The sequence below is a fragment of the Gekko japonicus genome, unplaced genomic scaffold (assembly GCF_001447785.1).
Source record: "Gekko japonicus isolate JY-2015 unplaced genomic scaffold, Gekko_japonicus_V1.1 scaffold138, whole genome shotgun sequence".
Lineage (NCBI taxonomy): Eukaryota > Metazoa > Chordata > Lepidosauria > Squamata > Gekkonidae > Gekko > Gekko japonicus.
The window spans coordinates 586,851-602,365 of NW_015163096.1; the positions used below are offsets into that span (position 1 = coordinate 586,851).

Here is a 15,515-nt window from a genome sequence, read left to right on the forward strand (position 1 = left end):
GGATAGTCACACATTGCTTTTACATTATTGATGATGAGAGTTCTTACAGTTTAAGGACAGATTATTGTCTCAGTGTCTTAATTAACTGAATATCATCTCAGAAACATCTTAGCATTCTCCTCATCTCATGGGATGCTGTTGCATTTTGAACAGACATTTATGAAAAGTACAGAAAATTGCAATAATGAACTGAAATCTTTATATTACAAAGGGAGGAATCAAGAATGTATCATATATACATTCAGTGTGGTTCTGTAAAGGTTAAAATTAGATATGGTAGAAGATCAACATGCTCAGGGCAAATCCTGGTTTAATCACACAGAAAATGGGAACAGAATCCAAATGAAACGACAACTGCTGCACCTTTCTCCCACCCGTGGTTTGCTTCCCTGCAGTCTGTTCTCTGCCATGAGTTTTCCCCACTCAGGCTTGATAACAGGCAGTAAGCCATGAAGACTGACTGCAGAGGGAAAAGCCATCTGGAGGGAGGAGTCAGTCCCACTTGCATTTCTGTGTTTAAACTAGCCTTTTCCACTCCACTTTTCTATGTGATTGGGGCAGATCTGGGTTTAAACACACAGGTCTATTGTGACTCAGCACAAAGATTATCTGTGCATGCTTCTGTATTTTACTGAACTTTTGCTATCAGTGATGTTTCTAAGCAGAATTACATCATTCTAAGCTCACTGAGCTTGTGGTGTCACTGTAAGCTCCAGAAGTGTTCCAGTAGAAGCCTCACTGCTGACAGCAATGGGTCAGTAAAAATTATATATAAGCATGCATAGATCTCCCTTTTCTGATCTCAATGTGACTCTGCCACGTATCAGAATTAAGATGATGTTTTTTGTTGTAAACTAGACAAGTTTATAAACGCAGTTATTTAACATGGAAACTCCTGATAACAATTTTTAGAATTACTTTCTAAACATAAAAGAAAAACAGATATGTCACAGGCAGGCTATTTTTTGCTTTTACTCCTCAGCATCACTAATGAAATCCTGAAGATTCTCAGCCTCTCATATTGGTAAATGACCTTAAAACTTGTTCAAAATGAGAAATGCACAGACATGTTCATAGTGGAATGGAGAGAATGAGAATAGGCAGGAGTGAAAGAACAGTAATTAAATTACAGTAGTAAAGCTTAGCAAACTTGGCATGGACCTTAGGATAGTGGGGCTCAGTCTGGCTGCTGGGTACTCAGCTGGGAACAGAGCAGCATGATGCTGAAGCCAAATTGAGTAAATGTCTCTAGCCAGAGTCCTGTGGGCAGTGTGAGTGCCAAAAGCCTTCAAGATAAGAGAATCACATACTTTGTGTATTTTTTTTTCTTATGGAAACATTGGAAATGTTGGGGAAAACTGAAAAAAAACCCTCTCAGGAAAAAAAATTCCTTTTGAAATATGAATTAAACATTTTTTAAGACTAGGTTTTCAAATATTTTACCTGCCTTTTACTCCCTCAAAATGTTTTCTAGTAACCACCTAAGACAAAATCCTATATACCATAGACACAGAACACTGTCAGATTCTCTTGCTCACTTCAGATTTCTTTATCTTCTTCAGCATGTTGAAAGGAGCTGGTATATACACAAGCTAACATGTGAAAGAGCAGAGAAGCTTGTTTCAATCCAGAAACTATGGTTCTTTCAGAACCTAATTCAGACTGGAGAAAGAAATTTGAACATAATGTTCTGAAGGATAGAGGATCTACAGTGAAAAATGTCTTAACCAGCATGACTGGGAAGCTGGGTCTACTAGTGAACCAACAATGCTGGTTAAGTAAGCAGGGACTGCCTGCCTGCTCCTCCACAGCCTGAGAGCAGGCTGAGGAGGAACAGGCAGTTGTCTTGGTAGTCTCCTGGCCATGGGCACCACCCTAGGCGGCAGCAGGGGTCCTAGGCAGCATTAGGGATGATGTCCACAGATAGTATGCCCAGCCCACCTTACTGCCAGTTATCGGTGAGGCAGGCAGTGATGCACAGTTGTTGTTCAGTCGCACAGTCGAGTCCAACTCTTCGTGACCCCATGGACCAAATCACACCAGGCCAAATCACAGTTACAGGCCTTTAAATCTCCTCGCTGCACAGGTCATTGACGGGGTGCGTGCGTGCGTGCGCATGCAGCCATGGCCAGAATGTGCCTCCCATGCCTCCCTGCCCAAATGCCTCCCCCCACACTGGTGCACAGCTGTGTGATGGGCAATTATTTAAAGGAGGGGGATGCATTCTGGCCCTTTAAACACCTGCCCACCACACTGCCTATCTGCTGCATGGGGACCGGGAGTAAGGTACCTTAGCAGTGGGGTTATAAAACCACTCCACTGCTGTCTGCTGACCCTTGAGAGCTGGCAGCAATGGCCAGTGTGCCACTTAATTGGGCTTTTACTATATTATTTATTTATTCATTCGTTTTGTTTAATTTATATCCTGCCCTCCCTGAGAGTGGGCTCAGGGCAGCTAACAACAAAGAAGTTACAAACCCATTAAAACCAATTATAACAATACAATAAATTATTTAAAACATTTTAAAAGGCAAACTATTGCATTCATTCATATCGTTATAGCAATGCTAACTGGACGACAGAACGAGGACGGAATGGGTGGATATAATAGGGCAGTTTTCAGCAAGGGAGGCCAGATGGGCGGGCATCCGAACAAGTTTCATGTGGCTAATTTTGTCCACAGTTACTCTACCTATTAGGTGTAATTAAGGTAAGATAGGGGTTTCTGCATACTTTGTAACTTTTCAAATATGAATAAAAATGACATTGAAAATTAACAAAAAAAGGGAACCATGGCTTGAATGAGGGGTACATGTACTCCAGGAATGCAGAATGTCAAGAGCAGCTAAGCATCATTTAAGGGGGGGGGGAGTGTAAAGGCAAAGGGCACAAACAGACGTATATGATAAAGATCACGGATCTCTGTCAGTCTGTGGAAGGCAAATCATGCCCATACAGCAGTGATTCAGGCTGAGATTACAGAAGAAGGGGAGAGGGGATGTAATGCTTCAACACACTCAGATTAACTAATTAAAGAAAGGTTTCAAAATGTCAGAAATTGTTCTCTCTCCTCTGAATATTCTTAAGATATCAGATTCTAGTTACCCTAATTACACTCAGGTCTCTAAAATACCTGTATGTTGCACAAGCACAATTTGCAATAAAATAATACAGGGAGAAGTACCATTTGATTGAGGGCTGTGAAGAATTACTACACAGAAGGCAAAAAGACCTGGGGCTTCATCTGTGAGCTACTCTGCTCCTTTATCAGCCAGAAACTCATTAAAAATCTGGTTAGGCTGTTCAGCATAGTGGAGTTTAGGCTGGAGATGGCTCCATATTGCCTGAAGACTCAGCCCCTTCCCCCCAGATCCCATCAGGGAGGGCGTAAATCAACCTATGTGTCCCCCCCCCCCGGCCATGTCCCCAGACTGATGTCCCATTTCCACAATGGTCATTTATTCATGATGGTGCAATATTACAGAAGTTCAAAGTCATTCTTAGTAAGATCACTACTATCTCCCCACACCTCTCACCATTATGAGACACAATTATGGCTCCATATCAGGCAGGAAACTGATGTCCTCTAATTATTTTTCTTGTACATGTTTTGTGAACAAGCACAAGCTAAACAAGTTTTCCCAGTTTACCTTCTGTGCCTACTTAGATATAAACAGAGGAACAGGTGCTAGTCAGTATATTCTCACACACAACAGTGGGCTTTGTGCCTGCTGTTGCGCACAGTGATTTCCTTTTCCCGCCTCCTACAACTGCATTACATGACTGATATTTTCAGCTTCATTGTCCTATGGTGAATGGAGTGGATGGTGCCTGAATTCAGTCTTCCCCCTCCCTATCATACAGGTATCAGGGTTAATTATATGCCCAATAGTGTTGGGTAGATTGCTCAGGGAAGATGAAAAACCCAGAACAGCAATAACTCAAATTCTTAAGTTGTATCTAGTTTCCCCAAGTCAATGACTCCAAAGGATACCCAGTGAGTTAGCTCTGGTGCCCTTCATGGTGTCCCCTCCTGCACCATGTTCATCCATCCCCACAGCTCATCTATCATCCATGTAGGCTATCCTAGTGCTGCATTGCTCCATTATTACTGAAGTGATAAAACTACCCCCTGGCCAAATCCTGGGCACAAGATAACATTCAAAAGTTCTGTGGAAGTGAACCAACATGTAAGGAACATCACAGCCCTTAATCAAACAAACAATCTCCACATCTAATATTTTTATATTAAATTCAACAGGCATATTACAGGCTGATGAAACAAACATTTCTCACTCAGCCCTATATTAGGGAAAGCAATCTTCTCATTACTGTCTACTCCATCTTCAGGTGAACAGAATATTTCAAGAACTGTAGTTATATCCCACTTCCCACAGGCAGCATTTAAACTTTTATCCCAGAAATCTAGAGATACAGTGCACATTGTTTAAAAGAGCAAAATATGCCTTAAAGGTAAAGGTAAAGGTTCCCTTGCTCGAAAGCCAGTCGAATCCGACTCTAGGGTTGCGGTGCTCATCTCCGTTTCAAAGCCGAAGAGCCAGCGCTGTCCGAAGATGTTTCCGTGGTCATGTGGCCGGCATGACTAAACACCAAGGCACGCGGAACGCTGTTACCTTCCCACCGAAGTGGTACCTATTTATCTACTTGCAATTTCTTGCTTTCAAACTGCTAGGTTGGCAGGAGCTGGAACTAGAGACAGGAGCTCACCCCGTCTTGCGGCACCCGGGTCTTGAACTGCTGAACTACTGACCTTCCACAGCCTGCAGTTCAGCGTCTTAACCACTTGAGCTAATAATATAGCAGTGATGTCCCAAAAGCACTTTTCCAAGAGTGAACCCCATTAAGTAGACTTGAGTAGGATTCCAAGTAAACCTGCTTAGGTTCCTTATGTCTGCTCTCTGTGTCTCACAAGCATCTTACTAAGCCTCTGTGTTATAAGGTGCAGAAAATGCATACTGATTTACTTTAAAAGATATAAACAAAATAAAGATTCTCAAGTTCTTCAACATATAATTATCTATGCAAAATTCCTGTTTACTATTCACTTCAGGATCATTGTTTATTCACATAAACTGATGCAGCAGAAGCCAAACTGCTGGCTCTGATTTTCTTTTTGGTTCATCATCACACACACAAACAGCAAGTATATGTTCTCATACCTGTATTAAGCATTTACTGACATCACTAGCGCACAGAGCCTTGTTGCAGCACATTGATGGCTGGATTGAGAAAAACAACATCATGCTAACTAGTGCTGGCACGGTGGTGTACCACACCCTCATGTTCCTTGTGGGCAGGAAATTTCTGGGACCTCCAGACAGCACTGAAATAAGAAGCATCACATGGAGACACTGAGGCAGAAGTAAAATCTTTCATCTTTAGCACATTGTTCTTATTGTTTCTGTGGGTCTTCCATATTCAGCAATATGTATGGCAAAAACAGAAGCCCGTGAATAGGTCAGCTTACTACTTTTCTGAAGACTTTAAGCTTACATAAAGCTTGATAATTTAAATTTTAATCAGGGTATCGGTGCATTCATTTGCATGAGAATTGGCAGTAGCTAAGATAAATGCATGGTGATTAGATAAAATATTTTGATAGGTTAGCAAGACAGGGAACGCCAACAAGGAAGCTGATGCAAAGATTCCTTTCTAATATATAAATAAATGCAAACATGTTTTAACACAGCCCCAAAGTGTTTCAACACCACCTGTCTAGATGTATTAATTTACACACAAGGCTTTTGAACAAGGATCTGGAGGGCTGCCATGTGTGTATGAACAGAGTACTGAGATGTTATATTAATACACATATTTGTGAATGGAAAAATGTGATGATGTCCTTTTTCTGCATGTGCCAGTTATCCATTTATACGACATACTTAGTCCTATCACTCCTAAATATTGGCTCCCCAAATTATACTACCAAGTGATAACAGTCTAAAAACAGCAGGGTTCTGAGAGGCAGGCACCAGGGAAGTCCTTCTTTGGCAGCCAACCAGTACCTTCCACTACTCCTACTTGCCACGGCCCCTTCCTGACACCAGGAACACGACTAGCACTAGGAACCTTTTTGAGGATGCTGAAGCCTATGTAGGATGCGGAGCTCATCGAGATCTGGAAGGGTGCTCCCCACTGCTTAGAAGCACAGCTTTTCTGAGCCAAAGGCATTTTGTCTGGATTCTTTAGAAGAACTTGATTCCTCGTTCTGTTTATAAGACCGTGTAATTCCTCATCAGTTACTTCCGGTTTCCAGCAACCTAACGTGTTGGGAAATGGCAGAGAATGTATGGCCATGATCACCTTTCCTGACAACCATTTCAAACCAGTGTGGTGTAGAGGTTAGAATGCTGGACTAGGATCTGGGAGACCCAGGTTCAAATCCCCTCTCTGCCGAGAAAGCTCACTGGGTGATTTTGGGCCAGTCGCATACTGTCAGTGTAAAAATGGAGCAAAGGTCAATGGTGTAAACCTCTTTGGGTCCCCACTGGGAAGGGAAATGGGGTATAAATGAAGTAAATAAAAATAACATAAAATCATGTTTAGATTTGACAAATCCACTTGTACTGTTGCCTCTGACACACTACTTCCTTGGTGGCTGACTGGTCTGGCAACATCTCCTTAGAGAGGCTAAAGAGTTTTTAGGATCTGGCATGAAACTCAAAAAGTCTTCTTCTTTTTGCCAGTTTGGTGTAGTGGTTAAGTGCGCGGACTCTAATCTGGGAGAACGGGTTTGATTCCCCACTCATCCATTTGCACCTGGCTGGATGCCCTTGGGCAAGCCGTAGCTCTGATAAGAGCTGTTCTTGAAAAAAGAGCAGTTTCTGTCAAGAGCTCCCTCAGCCCCACCTACCTCACAGGGGGAGGGGGAGGGGGAGGGGAAGGAGTTTGTAAGCCGCTCTGAGACACCTTTGGGTAGTGAAGTATAAATCCAAACTCTTCTTCTTCTTCAGTGAAATATAACAAACAAGAAGGATGCTGCCAAAAAGGTCTACTGAAAGTTTCTAATCTCCATTTGATTCAGGGCTTCAGATTTTGGTTGCCATTAAAAAACTCTGTGGCTATTTGAAAGTTATTTTCACTTCTATTCACCCAGAATAAGCAACCCTACCTTTCACTCACTTCATAGCAGCTCAGAATGAAACCAAGGTGTTCCAGTTTATATGCTTAAAACAGCAAATTTCACCTGAATGTTTACCACCACCACCACCACCACCACCATCTCACATCCCTTGCTACCGATCCTTAGGTTGACGACTGGCACTAGGAAACTTTTTGAGGATGCTGCAACTTTTTACTTCGGAACCTCCGGGGGAAAGGCAGCTCCACCAGTCATAAGGCACAAAACCAGTGCCAAGAAAGATGAAAAGTAGTTCCCCACCTCCCGGTGAAACCAGCTAAGGCAGGTTTGGCTAGAGGATTAAATGAGACGTGAAGCAAAGCAGAGCAGAAAGGAAAAGGTCTGCACTAACTCACGCTATTACCCCCAACATGGACCAGCATAAAAATACAGTCTGAAAGACGGCCAGTCGGCCATCCCGGCACCAGAGGATCTCTCTCCAAGACAAGAAGAACGACCTAAAACAGAATCCCATTTCTCCCAAATCCTGGAGCAAGACTACCACAGAACAATCCCTCGGCATTTCCACGTTCCCCGCTTCTCCCGCTTCCGCGAGAGCCCCTCTCTCTCTCTCTCTCTCTCTCTCTCGCCCCCCCCCCCCCCACCCCGCGCCTGGGACCTGTCCCCTCCTCCTCTGCTACAAAGGCCTGGACTACTCCAAGTTTTCCCCAGGCAGGCGCCCTCTTACTCTGCACTGGATGTCGACAGCCCGGCCCCCGGCTTTGGCTTGTGGGACGACCACGGCGGCGGGACCTCGGCAGCCACTCCGCTCGGCGGCACTCGCCAGGAGGCGGGCGACCTACAGGCACCTTAAAGGGACAGGCCCCGGCCGGCCCCCACCTTGCATGCAGTTCCGACCGAAGAAAGAGGCGGGGAAAAAAATGGCCAAATCGTCTCCTCCTTCCTAGCCTCATGTGCACCTCAAGGCGTCTGAGGGGCGCGCCTACGCGGCTTCTTTTCTTAGGCTCGCAGTGTATACATGACTGACTCTTGTATTTTAATATTTAGGGGCGGGAAACCGGGGAGGGAGCGCCGAAAGAAAGTCCTGCCCACTAATTGACATCGACTTCCAAATTCCTGCTAACTTTCATAGCCGTGATGGAATAGCACCTTTTCCTCCGCGGTGAGGACAGGAAAGGTTGCTCCTTTCCCTTCAGGGACTCCAGAAGAGATGGCCGGGACGCTACACCTCAGGGTCCGGCCTCCTTTGTATTAATGTTCCTACTTTTACTCAACTTCGCCAAACAAATACTGGGACTTTGCCGCCCTCTTCTTGTGTATGAAAGGCGGGTCTGGGTAAAAGTCGGATCTACACGGATCCTCATGAATTCATATGATTTTTAAATTGAAATGAAATAAAACCACCATCATACTGTAGACCATGTGTTACTCTATAGGGGGCACCACAAAAATCAGGCATCCACAGATTGGTGGCACCACAACAGCTCAAAAACATGATCCCAAAGCACGGATCCTCATGAATTCATGTGATTTTTATGCTGAAATAAAACCACCAGCATTCTGAAGACCATATCTTAGACTATAGGCAGCACTACACAAATCATGCCTCCACGAATTCGTGGCACCACAAAAGTGAAAAAACATAGTTCCAAAGCACGGATCCTCATGGATCCTCAGCGTTTTTCAATTGGTTCATTCCAACATGATCATCAAATCACATATCATGTCCATGGATGGCCGCAGCTTGCACCACAGAAATCATGAGTCCACGGCTTGGTGGCAAATCCATGCTGCAAAAAAAAAGGGTTCTGAACCATGGACACTTATGGATCCTCAGGGATTTTGTGCTGGATCATCCCAGACTCACCATGGAATCATATATCATGTCCATGGCCACAGTAATCACCACGAAACTCACAGATCCACAGTTTTGTGGAAACATCATGCTCCAAAAACGTGATTCCGAAGCACGGATCCTCATGGATCCTTATGATTTTTGCATTAGGTCTCCCCAACATCACCATCAAATCACATATCTTGTCCATGGCCACAGAATGCACCACAGAAATCACATGTCCATGGCTTCATGGAGACACCATGCTGCAAAAAAATGCTTCTGGAGCATGGATCCTCATGGATACTTGTGGTTTTTGTTTTGGGACACCCCAAACATATTATTAAATCCCATATCATGTCTATGGCCACTACTTGCACCAAAAAATTCATGGATTCATGGCTTCGTGGCAACACCATGCTGCAAAAACATGGTTCCAAAGCATAGATCCTCAGTGTTTTTGTGTTTGGTCACCATGAACTGACTGTCAAATCACATATCATGTCCATGGGCACAGTTTGCACTACAAAAGTAATGGATCCACAGCTTCGTGACAACACCATGAAGCCAAAACATGGTTCTGAAGTATGGATCCTTATGGATCCAGTGTTTTTGGAATGGAACACCACAAACACACCATCAAATCACATAACATGTCCGTGTCAATAGCTTGCACCACAAAAATCAAGGATCCACAGCTTCGTGGCAACACCATGATGCCAAAACATGGTTCTAGAGCACGGATCCTCATAGATGCTTGGGTTTCTTGTGTTGGGACACCCCAAACCTACCATAAAATCCCATATCATGCCCATGGCCACAACTTGCACCACAGAATTCATAGATCCACGGCTTCGTGGAAACACCATACTACAAAAACATGGTTCTGAAGCATGGATCCACATGGATCCTTATGATTTTTGCATTGGGTCACTCCAAACACACCATCTAATTACATAACATGTCCATGGCAGCAGCATGAACCACAAAAATCATGAAACCACAGCTTTGTGGGAATACCATTCTGCAAAAACATGGTTCTGGAGCACGGATCCTCATGGATCCCAGGGTTTTTCAGTTGGGTAACCCAACATCACCATCAAATCACATATCCTGTCCACAGGTACAGCTTGAACCACAGAATTCATGGATCCATGGCTTCGTGGCAACACTATGCTGCAAAAACGTGGTTTCAAAGCATGGATCCTCATGAATCCTGTGGGTTTTTGTGTTGGGTCACCATGAACTCACCATCAAATCACATATAATGTCTATGGGAACAGTTTGAACTACAAAAGTCATGGATCCACGGTTTCATGGCAACACCATGAAGCAAAAACATGGTTCTGAAGCACGGATCCTCATGGATCCACAGTGTTTTTGTAATGGAACGCCCCAAACACACCATCAAATCACATAACATGTCCATGTCAACAGCTTGCACCACAAAAGTCATGGATCCACAGCTTTGTGGCAACACCATGATGCCAAAACATGGTTCTGAAGCACAAATCCTCATGGATAAACAGGTTGCTTACCTGTTAACTGGTGATCTTCGAGTGGTCATCTGTGCATTTACACCCATAGGATCTAGTGCGCACACGCTGGATCGATCGGTGCTGTAGCAAGCTCTTTTAACGGATTTTCATGCCCAGACCTCGGGCATGCGCAGGAACCCCACCGTGCATGCCCAGAGGGGTGGGCGCGGATATCCCGCCAGTTCCTTCAAACTGCTGCAAATCAACCCCTATTGAAAATGTATACGCTGACAGCAGCGGGGAAGAAAGGCGGGTGGTGTGAATGCACAGATGACCACTCGAAGATCACCAGTTACAGGTAAGCAACCTGTTTATCTTTGACATGGTCTCTGTGCTTCACACCCATGGGAGAATAGTGAGCAGTGGCCTACCTGGAGAAGGGTACTGGCAGGTCCTTTACTGCGTAGCCGAAGACAGAATGTGACGTCCCATGTTGGTATTCTTACAGACGTCTAGGGCGTAGTGCCTGATGAAGGTGTTAGGCGTGGCCCATGTAGTCGCTTTGCAAATGTCCATCAGGGGAATTCCCTGGAGGAAGTCAGTGGAAGTCGCAACAGCTCTGGTAGAATGAGCCCTGATAGGGCCAGGCAATGGCTGTTTGGCGATTAGGTAGCAGAGATGGATGAGCCCCGCAATCCACTTTGACAGGCGCTGAGCCATGATGCGAGTCCCCAGCCTTGCTGGTGCATAAGAGATGAACAGTTGGGAGTCTTGTCTCGTTGGGTGTGTTCTATTGAGGTAGAACAGGAGAGCCCGCTTCACATCCAAAGTGTGTAAGAGTCTGTCCTCCGTGGATGTTGGAGTTGGGAAGAAATCCGGGAGGAAGAGCTCCGCGTGCAGGTGGAACTCTGACACCACCTTTGGCAGGAAGGAAATGTCCGGTACGAGGCAGACTCCATCTGGCAAAAACGACAGGTAAGGCGTATCGTGTCAGAAAGCCAATATTTCTCCCACTCGCCTAGCCAAGGTGACAGCAATTAAAAAGGCCATTTTCCATGCTAGACATTTGAGGTCGCATGTTGCGAGCGGCTCAAAGGGTTTCCTTGTGAGCTGGCAGAGAACTAGAGGAAGGTCTCAGGGAATGACTGGAGTTTTGACAGGAAGGTAGAGATGCAATAAACCTTTTAAAAAACGTTTTGAAAGTGGATGGGAAAACAGTCTGCATCCGTCAACTTGAACATGGTAGGCCAAATAAACTCGTAACGATGAATGGGAAAGTCCCGAGTCAGCTAGGGAGAGGAGGAATTGGAAAACTCTTTCGAGACCCACTGAGGTGGCTCGAGGGGCGTCATCACCTAAGGAAGAACAGAACCTTCGCCATTTATAATTGTAGGACCTCCGCGTAATAGGTTTCCTGGAATTCAATAGAACATTCGCCATGCGGGTGGAGAAACAGGTGACATTATCCTCCATGCTGTCAATTTCAATTGTTGTATGTCGTGATGTAGGAGAGGGGAGTCGGACAGGAGGAGGAGGTCCTGAGCCAGAGGGAATTGATGGTATTCGAGGACTGTTGAAAACCATGGTTGCCTCGGCCACCATGGGGTTATTAAGATGTAGTCCACGCCGTCTCTGAGTATTTTGCGGACCACTCTCAGAAGCAGAGGTACGGGAGGAAAGAGGTACAGAAGTCCCGTGGGCCAAGGGTAAAGGAGACCGTCTCCCAGAGATTGTGGATCCTTGCCTCCCCCGCTGCAGAACAGAGGACACTTTTTGTTGTTTCTGGTGGCAAAAACATTGACTGGGGGAAATCCCCACCTGCGGAAGAGTGGGAGGAGGTATGTTGGGTTCAACTCCCACTCGTGAAGGCTGAGTCCTGCTCGACTTAGATGGTCTGCCAGCACGTTCATGTGTCCAGGGATGTGAGTGGCTACGAGGAAAATGTTGGCGATACAAAGATCCCACAACTGGATGGCAAGGTTGCAGAGGCATAGGGAAACAGTGCCTCCCTGCTTGTTGACATAAGAGAGCGCCGTGGTGTTGTGCATGAGGATCATGACACGCTTTCCCCTGATAACAGGTAGGAAGCTGGTGACAGCATGTTGTATAGCTAGCAGTTCTAGGAAGTTTATGTGTTGCTTCCTCTTCTGCGCGTCCCATTTCCCTCCAACAGAAAGGCACATCGTGTGTGCACCCCATCCCGTCAGGGAAGCATCTGTCGTTAGAGTGAGTTGGGGTGAAGGCAGATGGAAGGGCGCCCCTTGGAAAAGATTGGAGGGGACAGTCCACCAAAGTAAGGACTCTCGTATGTTGGTAGGAGGGGTTAGGATGGTGGTGTGTGCGCTCTTTGAGGTATCGAAGTTGCGGATGAACCGCAGTTGTAGATGGCTCATTTTTAGTTTTGCAAAGACCAGGACCGACGTAGCCGCGGCCATAAGGCCGAGTAGCCTCTGTATCTGGAAGGCCGTGACCAAGGGTTGGGTACGAATGATGGTGGCTAAGTGGACGATGTCTGCTGCCCTGTTTTGGGGCAGGTAAGCCATGCATGTTTTGGAATCCAGTAGGGCACCAATGTATTGTATCTGCTGGGCTGGTTGCAATTGAGATTTCTGGAGATTGATTTGTAAGCCCAGATCTTTCAAGAGTACCATTGTCTCGTTGATGTTTGAGACTAGAGTGTCTTTGGAGGACACGACTAGGAGCCAATCGTCTATGTACGGGTAGATAGAGATGCTTGAAGCTTGTCTTCTGGGAGGTGGGTTAGGAGGTCGGAGAATCTTTCCCACAGAGTATATTGATATCTGCTCATGCAGGCTAGGTAGTTAGTGGTGTTGACCCCTAACGCACCCGTGGAGTAGAAGCGTCTCCCGAATGCGTCTAATTTCCTACTTTCCCTGTCAGAAGGTGCTGACTGTGATCATTTCGATTTGGACGAGGATGTGACAACTACCGAATTTGGTTGAGGGTGGGAAAATAAAAATTCGGCACCTGTCTCCTGGACTCTGTACATGTGGTCCAGACGTCTTGTCGACACCGGGGCTGAAGACGGCTTTTCCCATGGGGCTTTGATAGCTTGCAAGAGGACTGCGGACATGGGGAGTGCAATGGTAGTGGAGGTATCCAGTTGCACAATATCATAAACAGGATCAGTAACCTGTGGCTGTTGTTGTACCACAGAAAGGCCGAGATAGTGGGCCATTCGTTTAACAAGATCAGCATAAGAAGTAAGATTCTCGGATGGTGATATAGGGAGGTCCTCCGCAACCGCTTGGTTCAGTGACTTGTGGTCAGGGGAGGTTTGGATCTCCGAAGCCTCTGAGTCAGATTCTTCATCTCCGGAGTCAGAGCAGCCCTGTTCTGGTATTTGTACTGGAGTAACTTCGGGTTGACTAGTTAAAACTTTTGGTGGAATGAGTTGGAGGGTGGCAGAATCCAGAGGTTCCACTTGATGGTGAGAAGGGTCTTCAGTCGGAGGTCAAGACAGTGATGCTGAAGGTCTCGATTTATGGGGTGACCTTGATCTGTGAGCAGAGTAGGTCGAATATCAATCCCAGTCGGAATAGCCTGCAGGAGTGAGCCAGGGCATGGATGGTGGATAGTTGCCATAGAGGTATCTCAGTTGGCAGTGATCCCACGACATTGGTAGTGGCGGGGGAATGAAGACTCTAGGGGATCGACTTCTAGACCGATCACGTCTTGGAGACAAAGTAATGTGCCATCCTTGTGAACAGTTTCTCAAAACTTGCTCATCGATATTGACTGTATTGCTATGCAGGCGTGGAGGGTGATGCTGTGTGCTAGAATGAATGTGTTGATTCTGACCAGCATTGACATTGGGAGCTTCCGAAAACATCGATGTTGACGATAGAGAAGGAGAGGGAAATCTCTGCACCCGTGGGGTAACTTAGGAGTTCCACATTCTTGATGTCAGAGTCAGGACACTCCAGTTGTTGAATAGGAGAGTCCAAAATTTGAATGTTAGATATTGGTGGAGAAGCGTGGGTGACCGATATCGATGGAGCGGGCGGCACTATAGGGGCATCAGCCAGTGCGGGCTCCGCTACCTTCACCTTCTTCGCCACTTTGAGGGGCTTGGTGGAACCCTTTTTTGTGGACTTCTCCTTACTTGCCTTGGGTCTCTTCTTCACCAGTGTTGAGGCGGAGAATTGCAACTTCGATACTGGAGGCCTTGGCGTCGATTGGATGATATCAGAAGCAGACCTCAATACCGGAGCCGTCGAGGTAGAAGGTTTCTCAGAGTCCATCGTTGTGGTAGGATTTAGAGCGGATTCTAGGAGCACGACTTTAAGGCGAGCAGCTCAGTTTTCCCGGGTTTGATTGGAAAATCTTGCACAGTGCTGGCACGAGTCAGGTCAGTGAGACTCTCCCAAACAAAAAGTACAGAGAGTGTGGCGGTCAGGCGGTGCAAGTTTACTACCACAACGTTGACACCGGTTAAAAAAAAGTCCCACTTTTTCTCCATAGAATATAAAAGTAGTGGAGAAAGAAGGGGGGAGGGGGGGTAAAGGCCGGAGGCCAAGCTGAGGTAATTCCCTCTCAGAAAATAAAGTGTTTTTTTTTTGTAGGTTAGGTAAAACAAAAAAGGGGGGGGATAGAAGAACAAGGAAAAAATAATGGTGACCCAACACAAACACACTGAGGATCCATGAGGGTTCATAGTTCAGAACCGTTTTTTTGCAGCACGGTGTCGCCATGATGCTGTGGATCCATAATTCTTGTGGTACAAGTTGTTGTCATGGACATGTTATGTGATTTCTTGGTGTGTTTGGGGTGACCCATTGCAAAAATCCTGAGGATCCATGCTTCAGAACCATGTTTTTACTTCATGGTGTTGCCACGGAGCCATGGATCCATGACTTTGGTGGTGCAAGTAGTGGCCATGGACAGGATATGTGATATAATGGTAAGTTTGGGGTGTCCCAACAGAAAACCCCCAACCATCTATGAGGATCCTTGCTTCAGAACCAGGTTTTGGCTGCATGGATTTGCCACAAAGCTATGGATACATGATTTCTGTGGTTCAAAGTGATGATATGTGATCTGATGGGGTGTTCATGGTGACCCAATGCAAAAACCCTAA

General features: G+C 45.8%; 1 protein-coding gene across 2 annotated transcripts in view; it reads right to left on the reverse strand.

The window, feature by feature from the left end:
* TWSG1 (twisted gastrulation BMP signaling modulator 1) overlaps positions 1-8,077 on the reverse strand; it is a 28,063-nt gene extending 19,986 nt beyond the window's left edge. Inside the window, exons 1-2 of one of the 2 annotated variants that reach the window (XM_015406600.1) lie at positions 7,830-8,077; positions 5,181-5,344 (exon numbers count right to left, since the gene is read on the reverse strand). In XM_015406600.1, the coding sequence (XP_015262086.1) occupies positions 5,181-5,344; positions 7,830-8,055 (390 nt within the window). In that variant the 5' untranslated portion in view covers positions 8,056-8,077. The remainder of the gene's footprint in view (positions 1-5,180; positions 5,345-7,829) is intronic. The other variant, XM_015406601.1, reaches the window with a different exon arrangement.
* Positions 8,078-15,515: the final 7,438 nt, after the last annotated feature.